Source organism: Alnus glutinosa, chromosome 3 (assembly GCF_958979055.1).
Source record: "Alnus glutinosa chromosome 3, dhAlnGlut1.1, whole genome shotgun sequence".
Taxonomy (NCBI): domain Eukaryota; kingdom Viridiplantae; phylum Streptophyta; class Magnoliopsida; order Fagales; family Betulaceae; genus Alnus; species Alnus glutinosa.
The window spans coordinates 37972579-37998063 of record NC_084888.1 but is presented as its reverse complement, the minus strand read 5'-3'; the positions used below and the strand labels follow the sequence as shown (position 1 = coordinate 37998063).

Sequence of the window (25485 nt, the reverse complement as noted above, 5' to 3'; positions counted from 1 at the left end):
CTCAACGAAATAAGTATAGAATAACATGATTAAAATCAAAATATTAATAAATAAAAAAACTGCTTAAGAAAATAAAAAATTTATGAAGTAATTTTGAAAAAATATAAAACCACACTACTTATCTGATATTTTCTAAAAAAAGAAAAAGAAAGAAAAACTAGCAGAGGACAGAGCCGCCAATGACAATGTAAATAGTATGTGCTTAACTACGCCTACATTGATGGATATTATCTACTACTCCATCTACACAGAGAGAGAGAGAGAGAGATGGAGGTTGTTGTTAGCCGTGGCCTACAACAAATACAACAGGGTTACCCGTCCAAGTGCATGGAATTAAGGTGGGTTAGCAGAAGGAAAAGCGGAATTGACAAGGAAAAGAGGGTGCTGCTAAAGAAACCCTCAACACCGCCGGCATTTTTCCCAATATTCATATCCACAAACGCATCGCACATAAATCTTGAGGAGCTCAGAGACCTCTATAGCGCCTCCAATCACTCCTGCCACCGATTCCCTAACTATGTGGGCCCTGAGGGCATAGTGGAACCGGTGAACCTTCACAAGCTCCGCATAGCTCTCTCCCACAGCTCTGTCGTTGTCTCCGTCTTCTGCAAACCAACCGATGTTTTATTTTGTACCAAATCTTCTTCCTCAGAAGCTTCAGAAAACCCGATTAAGATGCTGCGTTTCGGACAACTGTTCCAGAAAGTGATGCCGGTCACGCCATTCAACGGCCAGTTGGTGGGCTTTGGCCGCGCCGTTTCTGATGTTGGGTTGACTGCTTCCATCTACGATATCATGGTATGTCCAAACTGTTATTTTCAGCATCATAATTGATGGGTCATATGCCATTCTGAATTTCTCCTTTCTTACAGATGAACTTCGAAGGAAGCTGCTTAAGAAAAAAAAAAACTGGTTCAACACCTGGTTCAGGAAGAAAATAAAAATGCTAACGTTTTTTTTTATTTTTTATTTTTTATTTTTTATTTTTTTAAAAATAAGGAAAAACTGTCGCTCCCTCTTCACGTGCCCTGTGCACGTTCCTCTCTAAACTACCCATACAATTTTAAAACAGCTGCCACTCTCTCGCTGCATGTTTCATCCCTCTAACCATTATTTCATTCTTCATTCTCTTAGTATTAGCGGAGAACAGACACCGTGATAGCTCTGAGAGGGAGAGAGAACTCAGTTTTAGAGGGTATTTTCGTTGTCCATCGTCTTCCTTGTTCTAATCCCTCAAACCGTTTGGTTTTTGACCGAAATTAACCCTCATTAAAAGCACCAGCCACAATTGTCACCCCAAAATTACTAGTCAATTTGGAGCTTCCTTATAATCACTTATAAAATCCAATTTTACCTAGTAAGTAAGCAATGTAAGACCCTTATAAAGGCTACATAAGATGTTTCGAAATTGAATTTCTTTCTTCCTCAACTTGATTTCGGATCATGTTCTACCTCAATCCTCTGGAGAAAGTTTTAGGTCATTTTGTGCAGTGCTGCTAAACACGCGCACACAATTTGTTTGATTATACCACAAATTCTTACTACCCCTTGGTCTATCTTCAAATACTCATGCACTTGTGATTACTTCTAAATCAAGAATAATAAATTTCGTTTTACTTCTTATTAGCCGTATGTGACCAAGATTTCAATATAGAAAGGCCTACCTCTATTGAATTAAATAATGATGGTGTTTCCAGATTTTCATTAGATGTATTCATAAAAAAAAAAAAAAAAAAAAACTTCCATTAAAATGTTCAATGAATGCTGCCAAAGCTTGAATGTTGGACATACTTTTTTATTTTTAACTGGTTCCATTTGCTTCAGTGCACGCAAGTAGATCCACACTGAAGAACTTAGTCAACTAGTTCTCTGCTAAGTGCAAGGGTTTGAGTAATGCTATATATTACTTCCATGTCCTTCTTGTGTCCCCCTAAAAATTGATGTGGTTCTTAAAATTTAAAAATCACCATTGGATCAAAATCCAATAGTAATCTATCATAAATTCAATGGTGATTTTAAGAGCCACATCAGTTTTGAGGGGACACAAGGGGGACATGGGGTGACATGTAACTCGGGGATAAAAGCTTTTCATAATCCTTCAATTGCTGTGAAATATGATGATACACACTCCTCTTAATTAGTTATTTTGTTCAGTTGGGTTTGTAATCTTATATTACTATCCATTATCCAAGTAGGAGTCAAGTAGAGCGTTGTCATATGAGTCTAGTTATTTGGTTTATCAAGTATCTTATTGTTAAGTAACCGTAGTTTATCTAGTATCTAATAGTAGTGGTTTATCTTATTATCAAGTAGTAGTTGTAGGAGTAGGAGTCTCAATTGCAATTGCTGTTGAACTTTTCTTTTCAACGTGTATAAATGAGTGCAGAAGGAATAAAGAAAAATCATTGAATATTTTTCCAAATTTACAGCTTGCTGTATTAGGAGGCCCGACTCCAAATAACTAGCAATGTTTCTTGATCTGTCTATTGAAGCTGCACCGTAAGAATCAAGAGACCTTCTTGGTTCTTATCATTTGAATTTTCAAGGCTGCTATACCCCCATTCATACTGTTGAAGTGACACTGCATTTCATATATTATTTGTCTGATTTTATTCAATTCGTACAGACCTACTCTTATCTTAGACTAAATGTGGTAGAACACAGAAATGCTGTGGGGGTATCCATCAGCATGGCCATTACTATATCTAAGATGAACTGAAAATATGATTTTTTTTTTTTCAGTCATGAAAATATTATTCCTCTAGGCTTTCCAACAATGATTTTTACCATCAACTAGATTTTTAACGTTTATGTGTATGTATAATTGTGCTTATGTGCCTCCCAGGTTATCCCTTCGTTGCAGGGAATGGGAATTGGCAGGATGATTGTTAAAAGAATCGTCAGGTTAGTCAATACTATTTCCCCATAGCTGACCAAAGTTTACAAGCAACAACCTTAAGAGCACTTTAAATGCAGCGGACTGTTGTTTGGCAAATTCAAAGCTTAACCCGCAGTTTGTGTGATGTATTACTTATCCTCGGGATTAATTGTGTTCTCATTGTTTCATTTAATATCGCAATTCTTTTTTGGATGGATGGAATTTTTTTATAGCAACACAGATTACAAAACACTCCAGCAGCAGGCCCACTGGACCACAAATTCCCTAAGCAACTTACACCAACAACAACAACAAAACAAAGCTACACAGACAACTCTCAATCTTCTGATAATAGCCTAAAGCCACCTCCTAACCAACAAAGAATCTATACAAATTCCTCACAATGAAAACCATCTATACAACCACAAAGTAAAAACAAAAGAATGCTATGTACCAGAGCACCAACAGAAAGCTCAGAATCCAGAAATCGTCCACCAGAAAATCAAACCTGCAGGACCAAAGCAGCAGCACACAGAAGGAACTATAACTCTCCAAAAACAGGACCAGCCAAACTCAAGCAAACCGGCCAAGGGCATTTCCCACACAACCAGCAACAAACCAGCCAAAAAAGAGAGCCCAGCACTAACAAAACTGAAACTTGCTAATTCACTACCATCAAAACTTGCCAAAAGCATTTGGATAACCAGCACTAAACCAGAATACTTGAGGGAATACCCCAGTTATTACAGAGAAGCACAGTATCTCCATGACCCTTAAACTTCCCTCTACCTTTCCCCACAATCCGAGTACTAACCTGCCAACAGATATTTTGCAAAATCTGTTCCGCAGCAAACAACCGGTTCCCAAATTTCACATTGTTTCTGTACCTCCAAATGTTATAGACAGTAGAACCCCAAACAAGCTTACGAACAACAACTTTAAGGCTTTTACCCCTCCAAACACTCATCCATTTACTTAAGACCTCATCCCAAGCAGTAGGAAAAGAAATTAGGGAGCACTTTTGCATTGCTTCCCTCCAAATCCTCTTGTTGAAGCCACACTCAAAATACAAATGATCTCTACACGCAATAATGCTCCTACCAAAAAAGCACTTCACTTCCCCAGAAACTCCCTATTTCAGCAATCTGTCTCCTGTAGAGAGACTACCTTGGGCTGCCAACCTCAAGAAAAAAGCATGTCTTGGAATAACACAAGAGAACCAAATCAGCCTACTCCAATCAACCTTAGGTTGCTTCACCGTAATAGCTTTCCAAATATTTCTACAAGAGTATCTTTTACTCTTTGAAGGCAACCGTAAAGGGATGTCATTCACCCCCAATTTTACAAAAGGCAAGCGGCGTTGAATAGACGCAAAATCTTCAAATCTAGCTGGCTGCCAGTTCCAATCCCTAATCACATTGGACAACTTAGCATCTATTTTGCTTCTGGCGTCATATAGATGACCGTAAACCCATACTTGTCAAATAAGTTACCATCCGGACGCCAAGACTCCATCCATAGAGAGATGGTGCTGCCATCCCCAACCTGGAATTTTAAAAAATTCTTGGCTATGTCCCGGAGCTTGAGAATTTCCTCCAGCTCCAAGTAGAATATTGTGGGACTTTGAGCAGCCAAAAGCACCTCCCCTTAATCAAATTTACATTGACCCAAGTCACCAGAACCAGATCTAGTGAAAAGGGACCAAATATGTCTTAAATGGCTGCCCTATTCCAGTCAACCAACTTCTTCAGCCCCAAACCGCCGTCCCTCTTAGGAACACAAAGTAAGTCCCAAGCAACTTTAGCCTTTGAAGAACAAAGTTCACCACCATTCCACAAAAATCTATTAAATTTCTCTCTATAAGTCTAATCACCTTCTTAGGTAAAATGAAGATATTGGACCAATAGACTTGGATGCTATAAAGCACCTAAGACAATAATTGGAACATACCAGCAAAATAACACAATTCTCACATTGAGTGGATATCACTTTCTATTTATTAAAAGAAAATAGTAGTTTGATCTCTCATGAGTTTCTTTTCCTCCTCTCTAGCATTGGTTACTTTCCTTTTTTTTCTTCTACTTCTGGTGGTCGGATTTCCTAGTAATTGCTAGCGGATCCAATTCATATAATTAAATGATCTTTATTTGTATAATATAATTACTTCATACCTTTCATAGTGTCTAACATTTACCTTCTCCAGAATGCTTGCAAGTAGAGACATATATGACATAGCAGCGCTTTGCTCGAAGAATGAGAGGTACTAACTTGTACTGTTTTGCTTGAATGTTAAAACCTCATTGCTTTGGTCAAAATTTACCATTTTTTTATTTTATAAAAATTCATTGAAATATCGGAATGAATATCTTGTTGTCGTTTACAAAATCTGACCAATCTATTTCTCTCTGAACCTCCAACTTATTCATCCACATTCACATAAATTAAAGGAAAAATATGTCACAACCCCCTATGCTTTAGTGCTTTTTGCCTTTTGACTTTGAGACCCTAGTTTTCAATTTGATGAGTTTGATATATGTGTTTAACATATTTGTAAATCGAAATCTCTATTAGGTCTTTGGTTAAATAAATATAAAAGAAGTTCTGAAAATATAATTATGTCACTCAAATATAATAAAAATTGAAAAAATAAGAAGTAAAAACCCACTTCCATGGCCGATCAACCTCCATCAAGGGAGTGGGCCATGGAGGACCAACCTCCACAACCATGGCCGAGGGTCCCATCCTCATGCTGAGGAGACCCACAGCCATTGGTCTCTAGCCATGGCTGTCAACCATGGCCGAGGAAACCGATGGCCATGGAGACCCATGGGTCGTGGGTGTCATATCCCAGAACCTAAACGGGCATAATAACAGCTATAACTATGACATTTTATAAAATAATAATACAACCAAGGCAACTAAAACTCAGCAACACTTTTTTCTGAGCATAGCAACACATTTCCTTATTCAGTTAAAGTGATATCCAAAATATCATCCCATAACATCAAAATATCTTAACAAGAATGTTAGGAAATTTATCCTATTTCCCAAGACCCGTGAGATGCGAAAAATAAGAAGACAGTAAAATTAAATCAATCTCACACGACACCAAGATTTAAGTGGTTACCTCAATATGAAGTACTTCCATTGGCGGAGGCAATCACAAAGAAATTCACTATGAAGATGAAGTACAAAAATAGTAGAGAGAAAAACCAATCAGAACTCAAAGGCCCAATACACACAAATCTCATTATCACACAATAGAGATTATTCCCAAGGAGAATATAAAAGATTGAAATACAATCTCTTCTTTTGTTGGAAACAGATGGCGGGTGATCTCTATTTTTCTCTCTATAACCGTAGCACCCTTTTCCTTTTCTCTCTTGTTTTAGCTCCTCCAAAACCAAGAAGAAAACAAGTCTAGTGTTCTTGCTTGCACTGCAGCTCTACCCGTTATTCTCTCTTGTTTCAATTCCTTGAAACCAAGAAGAATTCTTTGCGGCTACTCTTTTGCTTGCACACACGCTGCTACAATTACAAAAGGCTGAATACAGGCCTTTATATATATGCTTAAGATGGCTGTTCTCTCCTATAATAATACAAGTTGGTCAACACAGGAATCCAACTCCAAAAGGAATTCCAAATACAACTCGTAAAAGGGTCTCCAACACCCAAGAAAGAAAAGAACAAACTAGTGGGGTCCACTGACTTGATGTTCAAGTCACCCAACCTTAACAATCTTCACCTTGACTTGAAACCCATCTAGTCTAACAATCGCCTCTCAGTATACCTCCGCCCATTGCCCCAAGGAAAATCATACTCTACAAGTATCAGTCAAGTTCAAGTACCTCTTGAACTTGAGCATAGGACTTGGTTTAGACAGAATATTATGCTTCTCTACTAGTCCTCTTGGCCACATAGCTTTCTTTGATGATTCTTTCTTCTTGTAGACCCACCTGCACCCTTTAGCCTTCTTTTTCTTGAGCAATCCTACCGACTCCCAAGCTTTTCCTTTTGTAGTAACTCCACATCTTTTGGCATATCATCCTGAATAGACGATGGCTCTCTACTAGTAGCTGTCACAGCAAAGAAAACCATATTCTCAAAGCCATACGTCTTTGGTGCTTTTCGATCATGTTTTTCTTTGCTTCTTGCTAAAGAATAGGGCTCTTTTCGATGCAGTGAATGAGTGAATGATGTTCATCAAGCTCCACTTCAATGATTTGTTTTCCTTTTGGCTGTTAGTCATATAGAGAGGACCTATCTTGTATCCACGAGCCAAAATCTTGGCTCCCATACTAATTTTCCACTTACCACCGTGAAAGCTAGTAGCATGCCCTTCTTCATCCAACTGTCCTACTGAAATCAAATTCTCCTTCAGTTCTGGAACATGTTTGATTTTCTGTAGTTTTCATACCGAGTCACTCTGGACTCTAATGCGAACATCACCCATGTCGATAGTATCCAGAGTCGATCCATCAGCCAAGCACACCTTCTCGAAATCTCCAGCAACATATGTGACGTCCCACATCGCTTGGGAATGGGGATGTGCTTATATGTATATTCGCACTCTTCTTGACATAACACGTTTTAAAGTCATGATAACCATGAACCTATCAAAACTCCGCAGTTAAGCATGCTTCTACGAGAGTAGTACCAGGATGGGTGACCTCCTGGGAAGTCTGGTTTGAGGGAGCCAAAAGTGGACAATATTGTGTCATTGGGGGTGGGTCATTACAAATGGTATCAGAGTCATTGCCCAACCTGAGATGGGGGGGAGCATGCATAAGTCCATGAGGGTCGCCAACGGGCACTCATTGGACACCAAGAATGAGAGAATCCCATGAGAGTCGTCAGCGAGGACCCTGGGTCCCAAAAGGGGGTGATTGTGACATCTCACATCGCTTGAAAATGGGGATGTGCTTATATGTATATTTGCACCTTTCTTGATACAACACGTTTTGAAGCCGTGATGACCATGAATCTATTAGAACTCCGCAGTTAAGCGTGCTTCTGCGAGAGTAGTACCAGGATATGTGACCTCTTGGGAAGTCTGGTTTAAGGGAGCCAAAAACGGACAATATTTTGTCATTGGGGGTGGGTTGTTACAACATAGTTTTCGAGAACTTCACGGATTGCGGTGGTATGGAAAGAAGTTCCCCAAGTCCAAGACGTAAGAATCAAGAGGACTATCGACAAAGAGAATTAGGGCATCATGCATTTCTTTTGTCACCACATTGGCAGAGTCGTTCCCGGTCTTCTTCCTTGGTTCCTTGTGATTCTTCTTAAAATGGTCAGTCTTGCCACAATTCCAGCATTCTGGCTGATTACCATATCCGAATTCGCTTCTACCTTTTCTGGATCTTGATCTGCCTCGTCCAAAGTTTTTACCGTATCCTCTACCCCTTGTCTCGAGGTTTAAGGCAACACCAGAACATGAGGCTTCACTAGAATCCCTTATATGCATCTCCTCACTTAGAATCAAATCCCGACTATCCTCATACTTGAGTTTACTCTTCCTTACATAACTACTCACAGCCCTTCTCATGGCCTCCCAACTGTTTGGTAAAGATGCTAAGACAATCAATGCGCGAATCTCATCATCAAAATCAATCTCCACGGAAGACAATTGATTTATAATTGTATTGAATTCATTCAGATGCTGCGCCACCGAAGCCTCTTCTGCCATTTGAACAATTTCTTCAGGCTTCCGCCATTTGAACAATTTCTTCATCAGATGCATATTGTTGTTAGCAGATGGCTTTTCATACATATCTGACACAGCCGCCATTAGACCCACTATGGTCTTCTCCTTCACAATGTTGTGCGCAACTGATATTGACAATGATAACCTGATACCTGCCAGGGCCTTACGACCAAGTAGAGCCCACTCGCTATCATACATGTCATCAGGTAGTTCTCTTAAAAGAGGTTCCTTTCCATAAATAATATCTTCGATCTTCATCTTCCAATACCCAAAATCTGTGCCGTTGAACTTTTTGATTCAAATTTTTGCTTCTTCTACTGCCATCGCTTCCACCCGAACCAAAATCTATGATACCAGTCCAGTTGTTAGGAAATTTATCCTATTTCACAAGACCCGTGAGATGTGAAAAATAAGAAGACAACAAAATTAAATCAATCTCACACGACACCAAGATTTAAGTGGTTCCCTTAATATGAAGTACATCCATTGGCGGAAGCAATCACAAAGAAATTCATTATGAAGTCCATCAGAACCTAAAGCCCTCAATACACCCAAATCTCACTATCACATAGTAGAGATTATTCACAAGGAGAATACAAAAGACAAAAATACAAACTCTTCTTTTGCTGAAAAGTGGAAACAGATGGTGGCTGGTCTCTATTTTTCTCTTTATCACCATAGCACCTTTTTCCTTTTCTCTCTTGTTCTGGCTCCTCTAAAACCAAGAAGAAAACAAGTCTAGCGTTCTTGCTTGCACTGCAACTCTACCCGTTATTCTCTCGTCTCAATTCCTTGAAACCAAGAAGAATTCTTTGCGGCTACTCTTCTGCTTGCACACATGCTGCTACAATTACAAAAGGCTGAATACACGCCTATAATATATATATAAAAGACGGTTGTTCTCTCCTATAATAATACAAGTTGGTCAACACAGGAATCCAACTCCCAATGGAATTCCAAATACAACTCGTAAAAGGGGTCTCCACACCCAAGAAGGAAAAGAACAAACTAGTGGGGTCCACCGACCAACCTTAACACAAGAAGTCCATAAGATAAAATACCACAATATCAAATTTTAATCATAATTAATTCCAAAATCTAATTTGACAGAAAATCCTAATGGAGGAGGTGATTGAAAGAAGTTGATACGTGGGACACCTGCCTTACAAATTTTCAAACTTTGGGGGGACATTGTAAAAGGTGTAGTAGTTTAGGGGTTAAAGTGAAATTTCCCCAAAAAGAATAGAATAATCGTTTTGCTCCTCTCCCCACCTTCCTTTCTTCCCCTCTTTGTAGATGACGGAGGAAAAGAAAATTACCTTAACATCCCCAAATTTTGACTATGATTGAAGCAGTTGGGCTACATACGCCAGTGAAATCGCTTGTTACACACTCCACGGAGATAAGTAGTTGTAAAATAGGAAAAATTAGATTGACATAGGAAATGGCGAGGGCACGTCAGGTCGAACTGAGGCATTTCCCTTGTTGGGGCTGTAGGTCACTTCCATATTGCCACCGGAAATGTGCATCCAGAAGTTCAAAGAAAGTAAAACAAATATGTATGTTTGTATTCTGTGCATGTGACAGAAGAACAAAACAATCATACCTCATAGCTAGCATTGGTGATTCCTCTAAATTGCTTTGTTAGGTTATTTTTCAAAGCAAGTGGATTTGGAGATGACATTTTGGGCTCCACTACAATGATGTATTCAAGGAAGGCTTCAACTTATCATGAGGGCGATCAAATAATTGTACGTGCAGGTCGAAAACTCTTGATAGCTCCGCCACGTAAAGAACCCCCTGCATTCTGAAGGCTACCGAATCAATCATTAGGCAAAGATTATAAAGAGTTTTGTCAGCTTTATTAGAATAGTATGCACTTATTTATCATACTTATTTTATGGGAAATGATTTTTCTATATCACATTACCCTACATCATCAATTTTACGCCAAGACACATAGGGTGTGAGATCCATGCATGTAGGTCCCATATACATGGGTTCCATACTCAATGTGTCTTGGTATAGGATTGATGTAAGGTAATGTGATGTAGGAATAACACATCTCCTTATTTTATACTTGTTGGTTGATGTGGTATGTTTTAAGTGGTTTTCGTAAATTTGGCTCGACAGATCTGCTTGTCAGATTCAAAACCAACCCACGGTATAAAAAGTGAACTGGGGAGTCTGGTACCATAGAAGTAGTGGTGTTGTTTTAGCAAATACTATTCAGAATTCTCTATCATTAAAAATCAAGCTCTTGTTTTTTGTTTTTTAGATAAAATCAAGCTCATGTTACTCATGGATCAAATTATTGTACACGGGAAATCTTATCGAACAGCCTACATTTGTAAAAACCACTATTATTTCTATTAGGAGTGAATATCGCCTGGTTTTGGGATTTTTTCCTTTTTATTTTGACCATCCGAGTGATCGTTTTAACCGTTTAACCCACATTGTTAATTAATATGAGGCCAAATCACGTTTAACCGCTTGTCTTCTCATTATTTTAAAATATATATTTTACTTTTTGATTAGCTACATTTATACAAGCACAATAGTTTATGTATTCGTTTTCGGGTTAAATGTCTTATTAGTACATGTGGTAAGGGCCATTATCAAACAGCTGCCTAGGTTTTAAAAAATATCACTGGTATACGTCCATGTCACATTCTTTAAAATTGTAACACCTGTCCCGATTGTCACATATTGTAGCCACGTCATAATATCATCTTATACTTTTAATGCTATATAGGATGCATAAATTAATAAAAAATTATCTAAACTTCTTTTAATTAAAAAAAAAAAATCAATAACAAAAATTTTCACCCAATTTTGGCCTAGGGCTAGCTCATGCCACCCCCAATGGCAAACCACCCCAAGGGAAAAATAAAATAAAAAATGGGAAGGTCAGCTATCGGATATCTTCGACTCCTTCTTGAGTTTGAAGGATCTCCGGCTTTCATACAACAATCTCACTAGCCCTTCGCCTAAATCTTTTGGAGGATCTGGGATTCGGAACTTCTGGCTCAACTACTAGGAATATGGCTTGTCTGGTACCATCGATGTGTTGTCTTCGATGACCTATTTGAACCAGGTGATAAGAACCAGTTTACAGGTCCGATCCCAAATTTGTCGAAATGCACAAACTTGTTCGATCTTCAGCTCCACGACAACCAGTTCAATGGCCTCGTCCCAAACTCATTGATGTCACTTCCCAGCTTGAAGAACATTTCTTTGGATAACAATGAGCTCCAAGTTCCTTTCCCAGCGTTCCCATCTACTGTGGCCATGGTCATTAATGACGATGCTAAATGCGACTGCAAGAGCACCCGGGGGCCTTGTGATTCACAGGTGACGACCTTGCTCGAGGTCGATCGAAGCGGCGTTGGGGTACCCAATGAAGATAGCCAGTTTTTGGAAATGTAACGGCTCGTGCGGTGGTTGGAGTTTCATTACTTGCAATTCGTAGGGGAAGATTTTCAACGTGGATTTCGGGAAACATAGTTTTGTGGGGACAATCTCACCAGCCATTGCGAATCTAACGTCATTGAGGATTTTGTATCTAAACAATAACAATTTTTGACCGGACTTGCAGCTTCTTGATGTTTCGAACAATAACCTTACTAGATCGATGGTGAAATTCACAACAACGATGAAGGTCAATGTGACCGGTAATCCGTGGCTTGGGACGGCTACTCCGAGCTTTGGAAATGGGGGAGGAACATCCTCAATAGGCTCTACTTCGAGCCCTCGGCCAAAATGGGGTGGCCGACCACCTCCAATTTTTTGTTCTTGAATTTTATTTATTTTTCGTTTTTTTAAAGAAAGTTTAGGTAATTTGTTATTATTTTCTGCATTCTGCATGGCATTAAAAGCATATGTATCGCCAATGATACACGGCTACGTAGAAAGATATTTTACCTTGGCTAAAATATGCGACAATCGGGACAGATGTCATGATTTAAGGAGGTTGACGTGGATGATCGTAAAAAAAATAGATGAAACCTGGACGGAAGTACTAAGTAAGTATTTAGATTAATGACAAGTATCACCTGTGATGCTTTTTGAAGCCGAGACGGCCGTTTGATGATGGTCTTTACCGCAGGTACTAATAAGGAATTTAACCATTCTTTTTTTAACCATTTCTCTTTTCCTTTATTTTTTATTTTTTATTATTTTTGTGCTACAATCATTTTTTTTATTAGTTTAAGAAAATAATAAAAAAAATGAGAAATAATATTTAAAGAAAATAGAGAATAAAATAAAAAATTGTGTGAAAGTTTGTATTAAAAAAGTAAGTAAGAAGTAAAAAAATTATGCTTTTAGCTGCAATGCTTTCATACGTTACGAGATTCCTGCCCATCTGTAATACACTTAGCGGGGAAAAATATATGGTGGCAATGGGTGACCTCCAAATGTTGCTGAGGAATAAGAATTTTCTTGATGTCAAAGTAAAGCAGCCTGACAGATAATGCAAAACAGCAGCTTAGCTTTGCCATATCCACTTTATCTAAAAAAGGCTTCATACTGATACTAAAGACATTTTTCTTACCAACTCTCGCTTTCTTCATTTGAATAGCAAGAATGGGGAAATTATGGGTTGAAGTCTGCCTGATCTCTGCTAGGGGTCTCCGGCGTTCTTCCTCCCTCTGGAAGCTCCAGTGGTTCGCTGTTGGGTGGGTTGATCCTAATAATAAATATTGCACCAAGATCGATGAATCAGGGAATGCAAATCCTGTCTGGAAAACCAAGTTTGCTGCCTTGGTTGATGACTCACAGACCAACTTCCAAGATCTGGCACTGCACGTTGAAGTTTACAGTAGAGAGCCCATATTCCTCAGAGAGAGGCTTCAGGGCACAGCAAGTGTCGTCTTGAAAGAATTCTTGGCCAAGCAGGTCAAGAATAATGAGGATTCAAGGCCAGTAACCGAAGAAGTTGGGAGCTATCAATTGCGGAAAAGGAACTCCAGCAAACCTAAAGGATTTGTCGACATTTCAATTCGTATATCTGAGGAAAGGAGCGGCGAGCCAAGTTCATACATAGGTAGGTATTCATTAATGGATACAACTTAATTGGGACTGAGTTTTTAGTACTTGGTTATTGATTTCCGAGATTTTTTTCTTTTTTCGTAGGTAACGAGGAAGGATTTGTGCTCACCAGCCACAGCAACAATATCACCCTGGCTACTCAAGATGGGCCAGCTCTAGCCACACAGCAACGACCTCCAATTCTACGTCATCGGCCAGAAAATCAATTACCGTCAAAGTCTCCATACACCAATCCAATGCCATACCCTTCAAACTATTCCAATCCATCCGTAGGTGGACCAAGCTACCCACCACCACCAGCAGGTGCACCAAGCTATCCTCCGCCTCGAACTCCTCCACCCCCACCCCCACCTTATAATGTGGGTTACATGCCTACTTTTCTCCCAAGAACAGATCGTTTGTCAGATACTTACATAAATATGCCAGCATCTGGAGCAGCACCTGGTCGTGGCGGGGGACCTGGTTTTGGAATAGGAGTAGGTGCTGGAGCACTGGCAGCTGGTGCTGTGATCTTTGGTGATGACTTTATGTCAGGATTTGATGTTCCTCCAGGCTTACAAGATGCTAGTCTTACCATATCAACTGATCCTCCTTTCTGAGAAGCAGTAACTTGATTCTGTAATTATGTTTTAAGTGCAGTGAGGTGGAACTATGTTAGATTCTTTGTATTGTTTTTATTGGTGAAAGTTTTCATCCAATACCAGAATATTTCAAGAGGTTTTGGTCCATTCGCCTGCAAGAGTCAGATTACAAGAACCCTAGAATATTCGAACTATCTTGTACATCAAAGTAAAACATTATAACCATCCTTGATCTTTTCATTGCTTGGCTGTACAATGTTTCCACATCCTAATGTGTGATATTACGGGGAGAGAGCAGTAAATTTTACATAAATGTACTAATTTGGAGTTCCCAATCAAACAAACTTACCAATCCCCAAAAAAAACTAGTGTACAAGACAAATTTCATGTTACAGCTTGCAGACACTGCTTCTCTGATTCACCAAAAACTCTTTGCAGAAACTTTTCAACAACTGAAACAAACTCCTCCACTTTCTCTTCATGAGGCAAATGTCCGCTCTGCTTAATTACTTCAAGGTAAGATCCAGGTATTGATTGTGCAAGTCTCTGAGCATTCCAGGAGGGGACAATTCGGTCGGTATCACCCGTGACAATCAGAACTGTGTTTCATAAAAAAGAGTGCTAATGTCACTATTCAACTTCAATTAGATAACTCAGACATGCTTAAACAAAGTTCCAGTATTGCTCGATCACTAGTGAGTTTGCTGTGGGTCCAGATGAGAGACTTAATGAATATTTCGGTATTGCTTGGTTGGAAGCCTCGCTCGGAGACTCGATTGAATGAGCTTATTCACATTATAAAATCAAGTCTTCTAGTAATGTTCGGTATGCGATCGAATGATGTGATTTTATTGAAGACACAATGTTACTCGGTCCCAAACTTGGTTGGAATGGCATCCAAACGAATTGAAGATTGCAAACAGGCAGTGTTGCTCGGTTGGTACTCGTCCGAACAGCCGCCAAGAGAAATTTGTGAAATCCTATTAGTGTCTGAACGAACCACCTTACTTGTCCGAACACTGCCTTTGAAAATAGCTTTCTCAGTGTTTTAATTGTATTGAAAAACTGTGCTAATCCTTGGGGTCTATACAAGGACTTCAATGCACAAGTTTTCAGAGAGACCTATAGGGCTACAAGCTATTGTTTTGTGAGCAAGAGAGAGTTTTGTTTTGAGCCTCGACTTAATATCTCCCTTAGAGTTCTCTTAAACCACACCTAAATTCCACAAAAACCTTCAGCCACCAGAGTTTTGGGATTGCAAGAGGAGACTTGATAGAAGAATTGTACAGAGTTTCTGGAGCTACTACAGTAGGAAATAAGCGAATCGTTTGTCGGGATGCACATCGGTTTAGTTACAAATGTTTTGTAAGTTAAACTATGTAATTTAATTCTTCTATAGTATATGAGTTTCCTGAGTTTGGCTGTCTTAGAGTGATTTTACCTTTGTGGTTTTTACTTTATCACCAAATTGTTGTGTTATAGTCTTATTACTTTGCTTATTTTAGTGATTTTTGTGTGATTGCTAAATTTTTAAATTGTGATATTTGGTGGAAAACACATATTAACTCCCCCCCCCCCCAAGGTGTTGTTCGGGGTCAATTGGGAAATTTCAGCAACAAAGAAGGCTAGTAGCCTAGTACAATTACCAGGACATGTGATTTCGTGGAGTCTTTTTGTCAGTGGTTGCTTTGACTCAGACTCAGTATCTGTAAGCATCGCTGCTGTGTATTCAACGAGTGCCCTGTCCCAACCTTTAGTCCTCAGAGGCTGCATTTAATATTAACATCCATGTGAGCAATAACCTTTCTGAGATTAAGGGGAGAGAGAGAGAGAGATTCAGATAATTACCTTTGTATAACCATATAGGACATGTTCAGTGATCAGACTTGAGTTATACCATGCATTCCTTATCGCAGCTATTGCAAATTTGTCAATGACCATCCTTACCTGAGAATAATGTAGGGATGTCAGCATCAAATAGGCAATCAGGCACAAAAATACTGCTTTATCACTTTAACACCAAAAACTAAGCATCTGATGTAGGCAAAACCAGACAATACTATATATCCAAAAAAAAGGAAAAACAAAAACAGATAAAATGTAATCAATTAGATTATTCTTACGTATTTCACAGGATTACTTTTCTGGGTATGAATCCTGAAACCGGTAAAAAGAAATATCTTTAATGGGTTGAGTTAAAGTTGTACTTTATCCTGATATTTAAAGATAAGGCAGGGTGATTTGAGATAATTAAAGATGCCAAGCTAGTGTTAAGGAATCACACATTGGTTTGATATATGCTTAGGTACGAGTATATGTAACTGTTGGGTTGCTCCACCAACTTTTATTTTATTTTATTTTATTTTGTTGGATGCTCAAATTAGTATCAATGATCAGTTTATTTGTTCTTAGACTCCACATACCAGGCTCGGTGGCCTTGGTTCCGGTTTCTTTTTGGCCAGGACATAATCAGTTGAGCCTCCACATAATAGTTTAAGCCTTTGGGTTGAAAGCTCTAACAATGGACAAAAACTTTCGGAGAAGAATTAGTCATTTGATAGTTTGGTTTGACTTGCCTATAGAATAAGTCGAATCAACATGGTCCAAAAATTACTTAATACTTCAACTAATGGTCCAAAATTACTTAACCATTTACAGTGTGAAGTCATCAGGAAAGAAATCCGTTACCAGCATCACAGCAAGAGCAGAGCGCAAAATAGCCGACAATAGTTTTTTATACAGAGAGTTCAGCATAACTGCCATCCCCTTCACCATTCGCATTATTGCCTGTGCAACAAACTTAAAACACTTCAACAAAATCTTGGAAAGCCTCAGAAATGAATTCCTGAGACTGGTTAGATCTAAGCTGTCTTCTTCCATCTGGTTCTCTCTTCCCAATTGTTTTCCTTCAACAACCTTATGCACTGTAAGTGGGGCTAAAATTGCTGGGGCAACAAGGATCAGAGCAGCAATGCGTTCTGGTGCTTCAAAATATGAATTCACTGCTGTGAGGCAACCAGCCGAATGCCTAGCACATGATTCTTTCAACAGGTTCAGAGATCTTGGCTTCAGATAAAACAGAAAAACAAAACAAAACAAAACAGGGGGGGGGGGGGGGGGGGGAGGATAGTTCCTATGAACATAGTTCACAGACTAAGGTCTAATCCCAATGGGAGTAAACTGATGGGAAAAGGGGGGGAAAACAGAATAAGAGGAGTGTTAAATTTTTTCACTGGTGGGTGGCTTTTATGTTACTGATTTCTTCAAGCTTTCACAAGTTAATAGCACATTCAACAACAAAAAAATAGTTTTAATCAATTTAATGCATGAGATAAATAAAACCGAATAGATGTCAATGTAATTACTGGTCTGCTAGGCAATTGGGATCAAGTGCAGATGCAGCTTGCACCCAACATGCAAAAGTTCAAATTGGAGGCTACCTTCCATATGGTGGATGTCAAGAATTAGTGGTGTTTATTGGTCTATCTTTGAGCAAGGAGATCAACTAAGTGGGATCCAACATGCACCGACCTATCCACCTTGAATATCTGCTGGAACTGGCATTACGCTGTGGGTTTCCAACTAAATTGATGCAAGTAACACTAGAACAATGCAAGATGAGACAGATACATACCCCACCAAAATTGCCTTCTCAGCTGCTAAGAAATCAATGAAGTACAAGGTTGCAAGCAGTGAAAACGCCATGGAGTATGGATTAAGAGGTTTTCCATCTTCATTGCCATGAGATGAATGTGTGGAGAAATTTACCCTTGATGTCAAACCAAAGGCTGGTCTATCAAAAGCAAGAACTTTGGAACCAGTGAGCTCTGCCAAAGGCTTCAGAACTCGATTCCATGAGAAAACAGATGCTCCAAAGCCATGTAGTAAAATCATAGGAAGTCGAACCTTTTTAGTTTGGTTAGGAACTTGAGAAAGAGTCTGATTCTGTAATGAGTTATGTGCTTGTGATTCTGCATCATATACCTTGTGGTGTATCTGCACACCTCTGAACTCACAAAAACAACTGTCCGGATCAGCTAAGAGAGCTGGATCCAATAATTCGTCTTGATCTACGCCAGCTATTCTCTTCTTTTTCTGTTTTGTATTTGCATCGAACAATGGCTCTAGAGATTTGAAGCACACAGAAAGTACTCTTAGAACTAGGCTTACACTTTGATATACTAATCAATATCGTTCATTAGAATTTTTTTTTTTTTAAAAAAAAAAAAAAAAAAAATCCGTCCTAATAGAATCTAGAAAACCAAAGTACAGTAATCAATTTTGAAGGTTTTCCTTTTGTTCCCAAGTATATTGTGACTTGTGAGAACCGAATCCGCCTTGAGTGCATACATATATACACGCTTATAGTCAGAGACGTATGTAGCATACTCTTCGAGCATGTTTTTGATCCTTATATCAAAAAAGATTAAAAAAGGCCCTCTTTTTCTACATTTGTAGTTCAACACTTGAACCCAGTAAAATTATATGATAACCTAAGGTCTTCTTCTTTGGGATTAGTGAGCTAAAGGCATTGTGTATGGGATTAAAAGTATATATGAAATAGGTGTTGTTAACACTACGTAATTCCAAAAATCAATTGTTGTATATTTAGGTTGTATTGTCATGAGAACTTAAATTAATTTTCTTTCTTTTTATGGAAATAGTATTGAGGGGAAAACAGGAATAAATCAACAGCCTGAAAAATAATAATTACTAGTAGAAATAAGCTCAAATATAAGAGTCCATATTAACAATTGCATCTAATATATAAGGAGGTTCAATAAGAATTGATATATACATTGAATACAATAAATCACTTATAGGATGAACATGGGAGGAAAGTTGTAGACGTGGAGCAAATTAAAAAGGTGGCAGTTGATTATTACAAGAATCTACTTGGTTCTACTACTCACGGGTTCGATGATAGTAAAGCTAGTAAAGTGAACAGAGGTTAGGGAGATGGAAAAAGAGGTTACTAAGGATGAAATAAGGAGTACCATTTTTGCTATGAAAGTAAAGCCAGGGTCCTAATGGGTATTCTGAAGGGTTCTTTAAAGCAGCATGGCCTGGGGGGTGGGGGTGGTTGATGTTATAGCTGCCGTAGGATCATTCTTTGATACTGGGAGGCTGCCAAGTGAGGTGAATGCTACCATTTCGGCTCTTGTGCCTAAGAAGGTGAACCGAATTTTGGCTAACCGAATGCTCCCATGTCTGCATGGTATTATTAGTCTCAACCAGTCTGCCATCATACCTAATAGGAGTATAGCTGAAAATGTCCTTCTGGCTCAAGAGGTGCTGAAGAATTATCATAAGAATTAAAGGAAGTCAAGATGCACCATCAAAGCTGATTTGATGAAGACTTATGATTCGGTGAACTGGGAGTACTTACTGCAATGCCTATCTAGTTTTGGATTTCCTGTATAATTCATAAGCTGGATAAGGGAATGTATTTCAACTCTTAAATTTTTCATCGTTTTGAATGGCACACTGGTGGGCTATTTTGAAGGCAGGAAGGGTCCAAGGCAGGGGGATCCCATCTCTCCCTATCTGTTTGTCATAGCGATGGAGGTATTTTCAAGATTAATTGAAGAGGCTGCCTTGAATGGTTTGGAGTATCAATTTCATCCAAAATGTGGTGCAGTTAAGCTGGCCCACCTCTGCTTTGCCAATGATGTGTTACTTTTCTCAGAGGCCATTATCCAATCATTGGATAAAACCAATAAAATTCTGCTACAGTTTGCAGAGTTACCAAGTTTGAGGGCTAATCCTTCAGTTCTCTTTAATGTTCTGGTGTTTCTGAAAGAAGTAAGGAGATGTTGCTGGAGTGTTTGGGGATGAAGGAGGGTAAATCCCCAGTGAGATACTTAGGTATTCCCTTGATTTCTAAAAAATTGCTTGCTTCAGATTGTGAGGTTTTGTTGGAAAACATTTCAGGCATAATCAACTCTTGGCTGCAAAACACCTTTCCTTTGCCGGTAGGTTGCAACTTTTGTCTTCGGTGCTTTATAGTATTCAAGTCTATTGGTCTAACATCTTCATCTTCCCTAAGAAAGTGATTAGATCAATAAAACAAAAGTTCAATCGTTTTTTGTGGAATGGCAATGAGATTTGTTTTGCAAAGGCAAAAGTTTCATGGGATTTAATTTGTGTTCCTAAGAGAGAAGGTGGGTTGGGGTTGAAGAGGTTAGAAGAATGGAATAGGGCAGTTATTTTAAAGCACATTTGGAACCTTTTCACAAAATCTGGTTTCCTTTGGGTGGCCTGGATTAATATAAATCTGATCAAGGAGAGATGTTCCTGGTTGCTACTTGGAGTTGAAGAAAGATCATTAAAGTTCATCCGGATGCCAAGACTCCATCCATCTGGATGGAGTCTTGGCATCCGGATGGTGTTCTCTTTGATCAGTATGGATATAGGGTTATCTATGATGCTAGGAGTAAAATTGATGCCAAATTGTCTAGTGTTATTAGAGGAGGGGAATGGAATTGGCTGTCGGCTAGGTATGATAGTTTGGTTTCCATTCAAATTAAATTGCCTTTTGTAAAAATGGGGGGTCAATGATACTCCTTTATGGTTGGCTTCAAAGTCTAATAAGTATTCAAGCAAGGATACTTGGGAAGCTATTCGGGTAAAACAACCTAGGTTTGAATGGAGTAAGTTGATTTGGTTCTCCATGGCTATTCCAAAGCATGTGTTTTTCTTATGGTTGGCAATTAAAGATTGTCTCTCTACTAAAGACAAAATGTTGAAGTGGGGAGCTAAAGGTGAAGTTAAATGCTTGTTTTGTAGAAGTTGCATTGAATGTAGAGACCACTTGTTTTTTGAGTGTTTCAGAAAAAGCCTATGGAGAGTACTGATGCAGAAATGCTCACAACATATAATACCTACTGATTGGGATGGGATCCTGAGGAAAGGATGAAGGATTGGAAGGGAAAAAGTTTAATTACTGTTGTTTGCAAGTTGGCTTGGGGTTCTACAGTTAATAATATCTGGAGGTATATGAATTATTTGAAATTTGGGAGGTTAGGACTAGAATTGTGGGAAAGGAGGGATACAAGGGTAATGAAGATAATGTGGCCATCTGCAATAATTGAGGCATCTCTTTAAATGTTCTGATTTAGAACGGATTTTGGGGCAATATTGTATGGCTCCAAGAATGGTTATTTTGCATAATGTGTTGCTGCTGTTGATTGCTGTTAGCAGAGTAGTTAAGTTGCTGTTGATTTGTAATGTGTCTGCTGTTTGTGGCTTGCACAGAAGATGGGGGGTTAGAATAGTTTGGCTTCATTGCTGTTGAAGAGTACTTCCTGTTTCATTTTGCATCAGGTTCTTTGTTGTAGAGTGGCTACTCTCAGGCCTCAGCAGATGATAGTGGAATATGTTTTGTTGCTGGATAAGGTTTTGTTCTGTTATGAAGGTTTTTAGCTGTCTGTGCTGGATTTGCTGAATTGTATAGCTTTGTTGTTTGTTTTGTAATGTAGTTTGTTAGAATATATATATTCCATATTGACTTAGTTTATTTTCCTTGTAAGAATATTTCTTATTTAGGTTTGATTGAGATTTGATTACCATTTTGTATTCTCTATATTAAGGCTTTATTCTATTTCCTTGTAGGTTTATTCTCTTCCTTATAGTCTAGATTTTCTTGTCCACCACTCCTAGTCTCTCTATAAATAGAGAGCATTGTAATACAGTTTAACATACTTTAATATTTAAGATGTAGCCCTGCTTGTTCTTCTCTCTTTCTCTCTCTTTTTCCGCTATAATGATCATATTTTATATTTTATATCAAATTCTACATTGATCTTTTTCTGAGTAGTTGTTGGTTGATGTAGATGGTTAGACTGAGATTGGAGTCTGTATAGTTGTGTTCTTTCTTTGGGGCTGGTTGTTGATTGTAGTAAGATGTTTCTTATGTTTGTTGGCATATGGGGTTCTAGCTTTTTTAGCTAGAGAGTGTTGCACTCTTTCTGTTGTTAATAGAAATTCGTTAATCCAAAAAAAGAAATGATAAATACCTTAGAAAAAAAAAAAAAAAAAAAGGTGGAGAGCGAACAGATACCAGAATATTGGGCACCGGAAGCAGTGAGAGAAGAAGAAGAAGAAGAAGAAGCATGAGGATGGGGGGCAAATCTTAGCCGAGAAGGAAAGCTGCGGCTGCCCTGAATCTCTGAAGACAAGTTATGGGAGAAATGAGGAGCCCTACCACCATGGCCAACCAAGACCAGATTTTCCTGAAACTGAAACACTCCCACCACGCTCCTCATCTAGTATGGTTGAGATGTTTATAGGCTTGTTCAGTTTAGGATTGAGATATAAGCAACATCAGTACCGAGCACAAACCAAAGAAACAGGACGGGGCAGAACCAAATCGGATAGTAATAAGTAAATTACTTTACTACCCGTCCACTACCAAATCTTTTTCCTTTTTTTTTTTTTTTTTTTTTTTTGTTTAAAAAAGACTCTAAGAAACGCCATCGTTTCTTTGGCTCTAAAGTCTTAAGAAGCCCGGGCCCCACTGCTCGCTTCATGCCGATCGATGTGTATTTTATCTATTTACCAGCCTGACTTGTTAACAAACAGCAGAAGCAGCCCTGAATTTGAGAGAGAGAATTGAAAGAAAGAAAGAAATGGAAGCAGTGTTGTGTAGGAAATTGGGTGATCCAACCACAGAAGACAAGTCGAATTCCCCGATAGTGTTGATCAAGAACAACCCGATCCCTCAAGTGGATTCTCCCACAGCAGTGAGGGTGAGGGTGAAAGCCACCAGCTTGAACTACGCCAATTACCTGCAGATACTGGGAAACTACCAGGAGAAGCCTCCCCTGCCCTTCATCCCAGGCTCTGACTACTCGGGAATCGTCGATGCTGTGGGTCCCAATGTCACTCAATTCCAAGTCGGAGACCCCGTTTGTTCCTTCGCTAACCTTGGCTCCTTTGCTCAATTCATCGTTGTCGACCAGTCCCAATTGTCTGTCACTCTATCATTCTCTCTTTCTTTCGACGTTTTCTTTAGTGAAGTCTGAAATTTTTATTATTAGATTAGACTTTTTTTAAATTGGAATTGGAATTGAAGGTTCCGAGTACCAGAGGGATGTGATATGGTTGGAGCAGGTGCACTTCCCGTTGCCTACGGAACCTCGCATGTGGCACTTGTCCACAGGGCTCATCTGAGCTCTGGACAGGTATTGCTGGTTCTTGGTGCTGCTGGAGGCGTTGGCCTTGCTGCTGTTCAAATCGGAAAGGTTTGCGGCGCCATTGTTATTGCCGTCGCTAGGTACTTTCTCTTCTCTTCATGACAATTTTTTTTTCATTTCGATACCTGTTGTTTTGTGATCTGGATCTCAGGGGAACTGAAAAGGTGCACTTCTTGAAGTCGTTGGGTGTTGATCATGTAGTGGACTTGAGCCATGAAAATGTTACCCAAAGTATCAAGGACTTTCTCAAGGCTAGAAACCTCAAAGGGGTTGATGTTTTGTACGATCCAGTGGGAGGCAAGCTCACTAAAGAAGTCCTTAGGCTTTTGAATTGGGGTGCCCACATTCTGGTCATTGGCTTTGCCAGCGGAGAAGTCCCTGTTATCCCTGCTAACATCGCCCTCGTCAAGGTACGATTATATATAATTGGAGGATCGAAAACATGATCAAATACCTTGGAGAAGGCCTTAGTTCGAATACTACTTCCAAAACGTGCGTATCTGAAGCAGGCTGATGGTCGAACCTGCTAATACAAGGGCCAGTTTTCACCTTTTCACTGTTAAGCAAGTCAGGATGTTCTGATTTTTGTTAACCAAGTTAGGTGGTGCAATTTATTTCTTATATTTTTTTATTGTCAAATTATAATGCCTCTTCGTTTTTAATCACTTTCCAACAGAATTGGACAGTGCACGGACTTTATTGGGGTAGCTACAAAATACATCGACCAGGTGTTCTTGAAGATTCTGTTCGGGAGCTACTCTCATGGATGTCAAGAGGCTTGATCACCATCCACATTTCTCATTCTTACAGCATGTCAGAGGTGAGGCAATCCTGAAGCCCCCCCTCCTCCTCCACTCCCACCCCAATCGTGCATACGTTCTTTTATTAAGGGTTTTAGGTAAAACATATGTCACCATAGCCTTAACCAATTAATAAGTACCGACTTCAAACACATTTCAGAACTTATAGCTCAAATTCAGGTTGTGTAGGTCAATCAGGCTAACAATCAACTCCAGCCTTAGGCTTGCATGGGTTGCCCAACAAAACGGACCTTCCAAATTGAATCGGAGGAAATTCCTCCAACCCGGTCTATTAAATTGACATGCTCTTAGAGCATGTTATTTTTACATGCACTTTTAAAAAATGCACATGAGAATCACATGCTATGTTAATCCTATTAAAAATGCACCTGAAAATCACATTGATAAGGCTTCAATAGTTGGAACAAAAGTTGTATACGGTGGTAAGTGTTTTCACCTGAACCAATTGGCCTTATAATGACGAGGGGTTTGGGGAGGTCGAGTTTTCAAATTTTGTGTATAAAGTAAAGCCAGTTCAGAAGGTTTATGACAAATGTGGAGCTCTCATTATTGGAGTACATTCTTCAGCAGCCTATTTGCACATTCCATCATAAATTGCAACATACTTGGTGTATATTGCTTAAAAAGAGTCTCTTGGTCAAGTTTGGACCATCTGATTTCAGATGAATGTATACTGGTCGATAGAATTTCAATTTTATTTTATTTTTTGTGGGAGATGTATCATCTGATCAACTCAATTAATTGTTCTTGACAGGCCAGCCTAGCCTTTTCTGCTATCAAAGATAGGAAAGCAATTGGGAAGGTGATGATTGTTCTTGATGACAACAAGACAAGTGTAACATCTAAGCTTTAACATGGTCAGGATTCAGAAACTCTTCCTTTTCATAACTTATGACCAATAATACATGGTGTCTTTTGTAGTTTTGCTAAGAATCAAATCTAAGACCTATTGATACCATGAAATCTAAATAAGAATGCAAGTCTTGGACAAAATACATGGGGTAACAAGTTAAATATTTATATAAGATGGATGTTATGTAGCAAACATAGGCCAAATACAAATTTTCGCTGCTCTTTAATTATCTCACGTGGTACCATTTGCAAATCAAATGCTGTCCCATGGAGAATGGAATTCTATTTGAAGGTATTCAAATGAATATATGTCCTTTTTTTCATTTTTACTATGTTGAAAAAAAATGCAATATTAGATGCTGAATGCAAACGGGTGATTCTAGTTTCGTAGGAGATT

General features: G+C 38.9%; 3 protein-coding genes across 4 annotated transcripts; 2 read left to right on the top strand and 1 right to left on the bottom strand.

Moving 5' to 3' along the window:
* The first annotated feature begins 185 nt into the window (after positions 1 to 185).
* LOC133862898 (uncharacterized) lies at positions 186 to 14365 on the top strand. 2 transcript variants are annotated; one of them, XM_062298809.1, is made up of 5 exons: positions 186 to 798; positions 2846 to 2904; positions 5082 to 5138; positions 13214 to 13632; positions 13722 to 14365. In XM_062298809.1, the coding sequence occupies exons 1-5, from the start codon at positions 268 to 270 to the stop codon at positions 14234 to 14236; spliced, it is 1581 nt and encodes a 526-aa protein (XP_062154793.1). In that variant the 5' UTR covers positions 186 to 267; the 3' UTR covers positions 14237 to 14365. The 2 variants fall into 2 exon arrangements, with proteins under 2 accessions (XP_062154793.1, XP_062154794.1); XM_062298810.1 differs by lacking the exon at positions 186 to 798 and having other exon boundaries at positions 13168 to 13632.
* Positions 14366 to 14427: 62 nt separating this feature from the next.
* On the bottom strand, positions 14428 to 22584 carry LOC133862899 (uncharacterized). Its single transcript, XM_062298811.1, has 6 exons — positions 22281 to 22584; positions 17853 to 18342; positions 16907 to 17246; positions 16067 to 16165; positions 15865 to 15985; positions 14428 to 14817 (listed from the first exon to the last, which is right to left on the bottom strand). The coding sequence occupies exons 1-6, from the start codon at positions 22483 to 22485 to the stop codon at positions 14603 to 14605; spliced, it is 1470 nt and encodes a 489-aa protein (XP_062154795.1). The 5' UTR covers positions 22486 to 22584; the 3' UTR covers positions 14428 to 14602.
* A 203-nt stretch (positions 22585 to 22787) lies between these two features.
* Positions 22788 to 25281, top strand: LOC133865043 (uncharacterized). Its single transcript, XM_062301513.1, has 5 exons — positions 22788 to 23189; positions 23295 to 23495; positions 23567 to 23825; positions 24092 to 24235; positions 24991 to 25281. Exons 1-5 carry the CDS (start codon positions 22849 to 22851, stop codon positions 25087 to 25089), a joined length of 1044 nt encoding a protein of 347 aa, XP_062157497.1. The 5' UTR covers positions 22788 to 22848; the 3' UTR covers positions 25090 to 25281.
* The last annotated feature ends 204 nt before the right edge of the window (positions 25282 to 25485 follow it).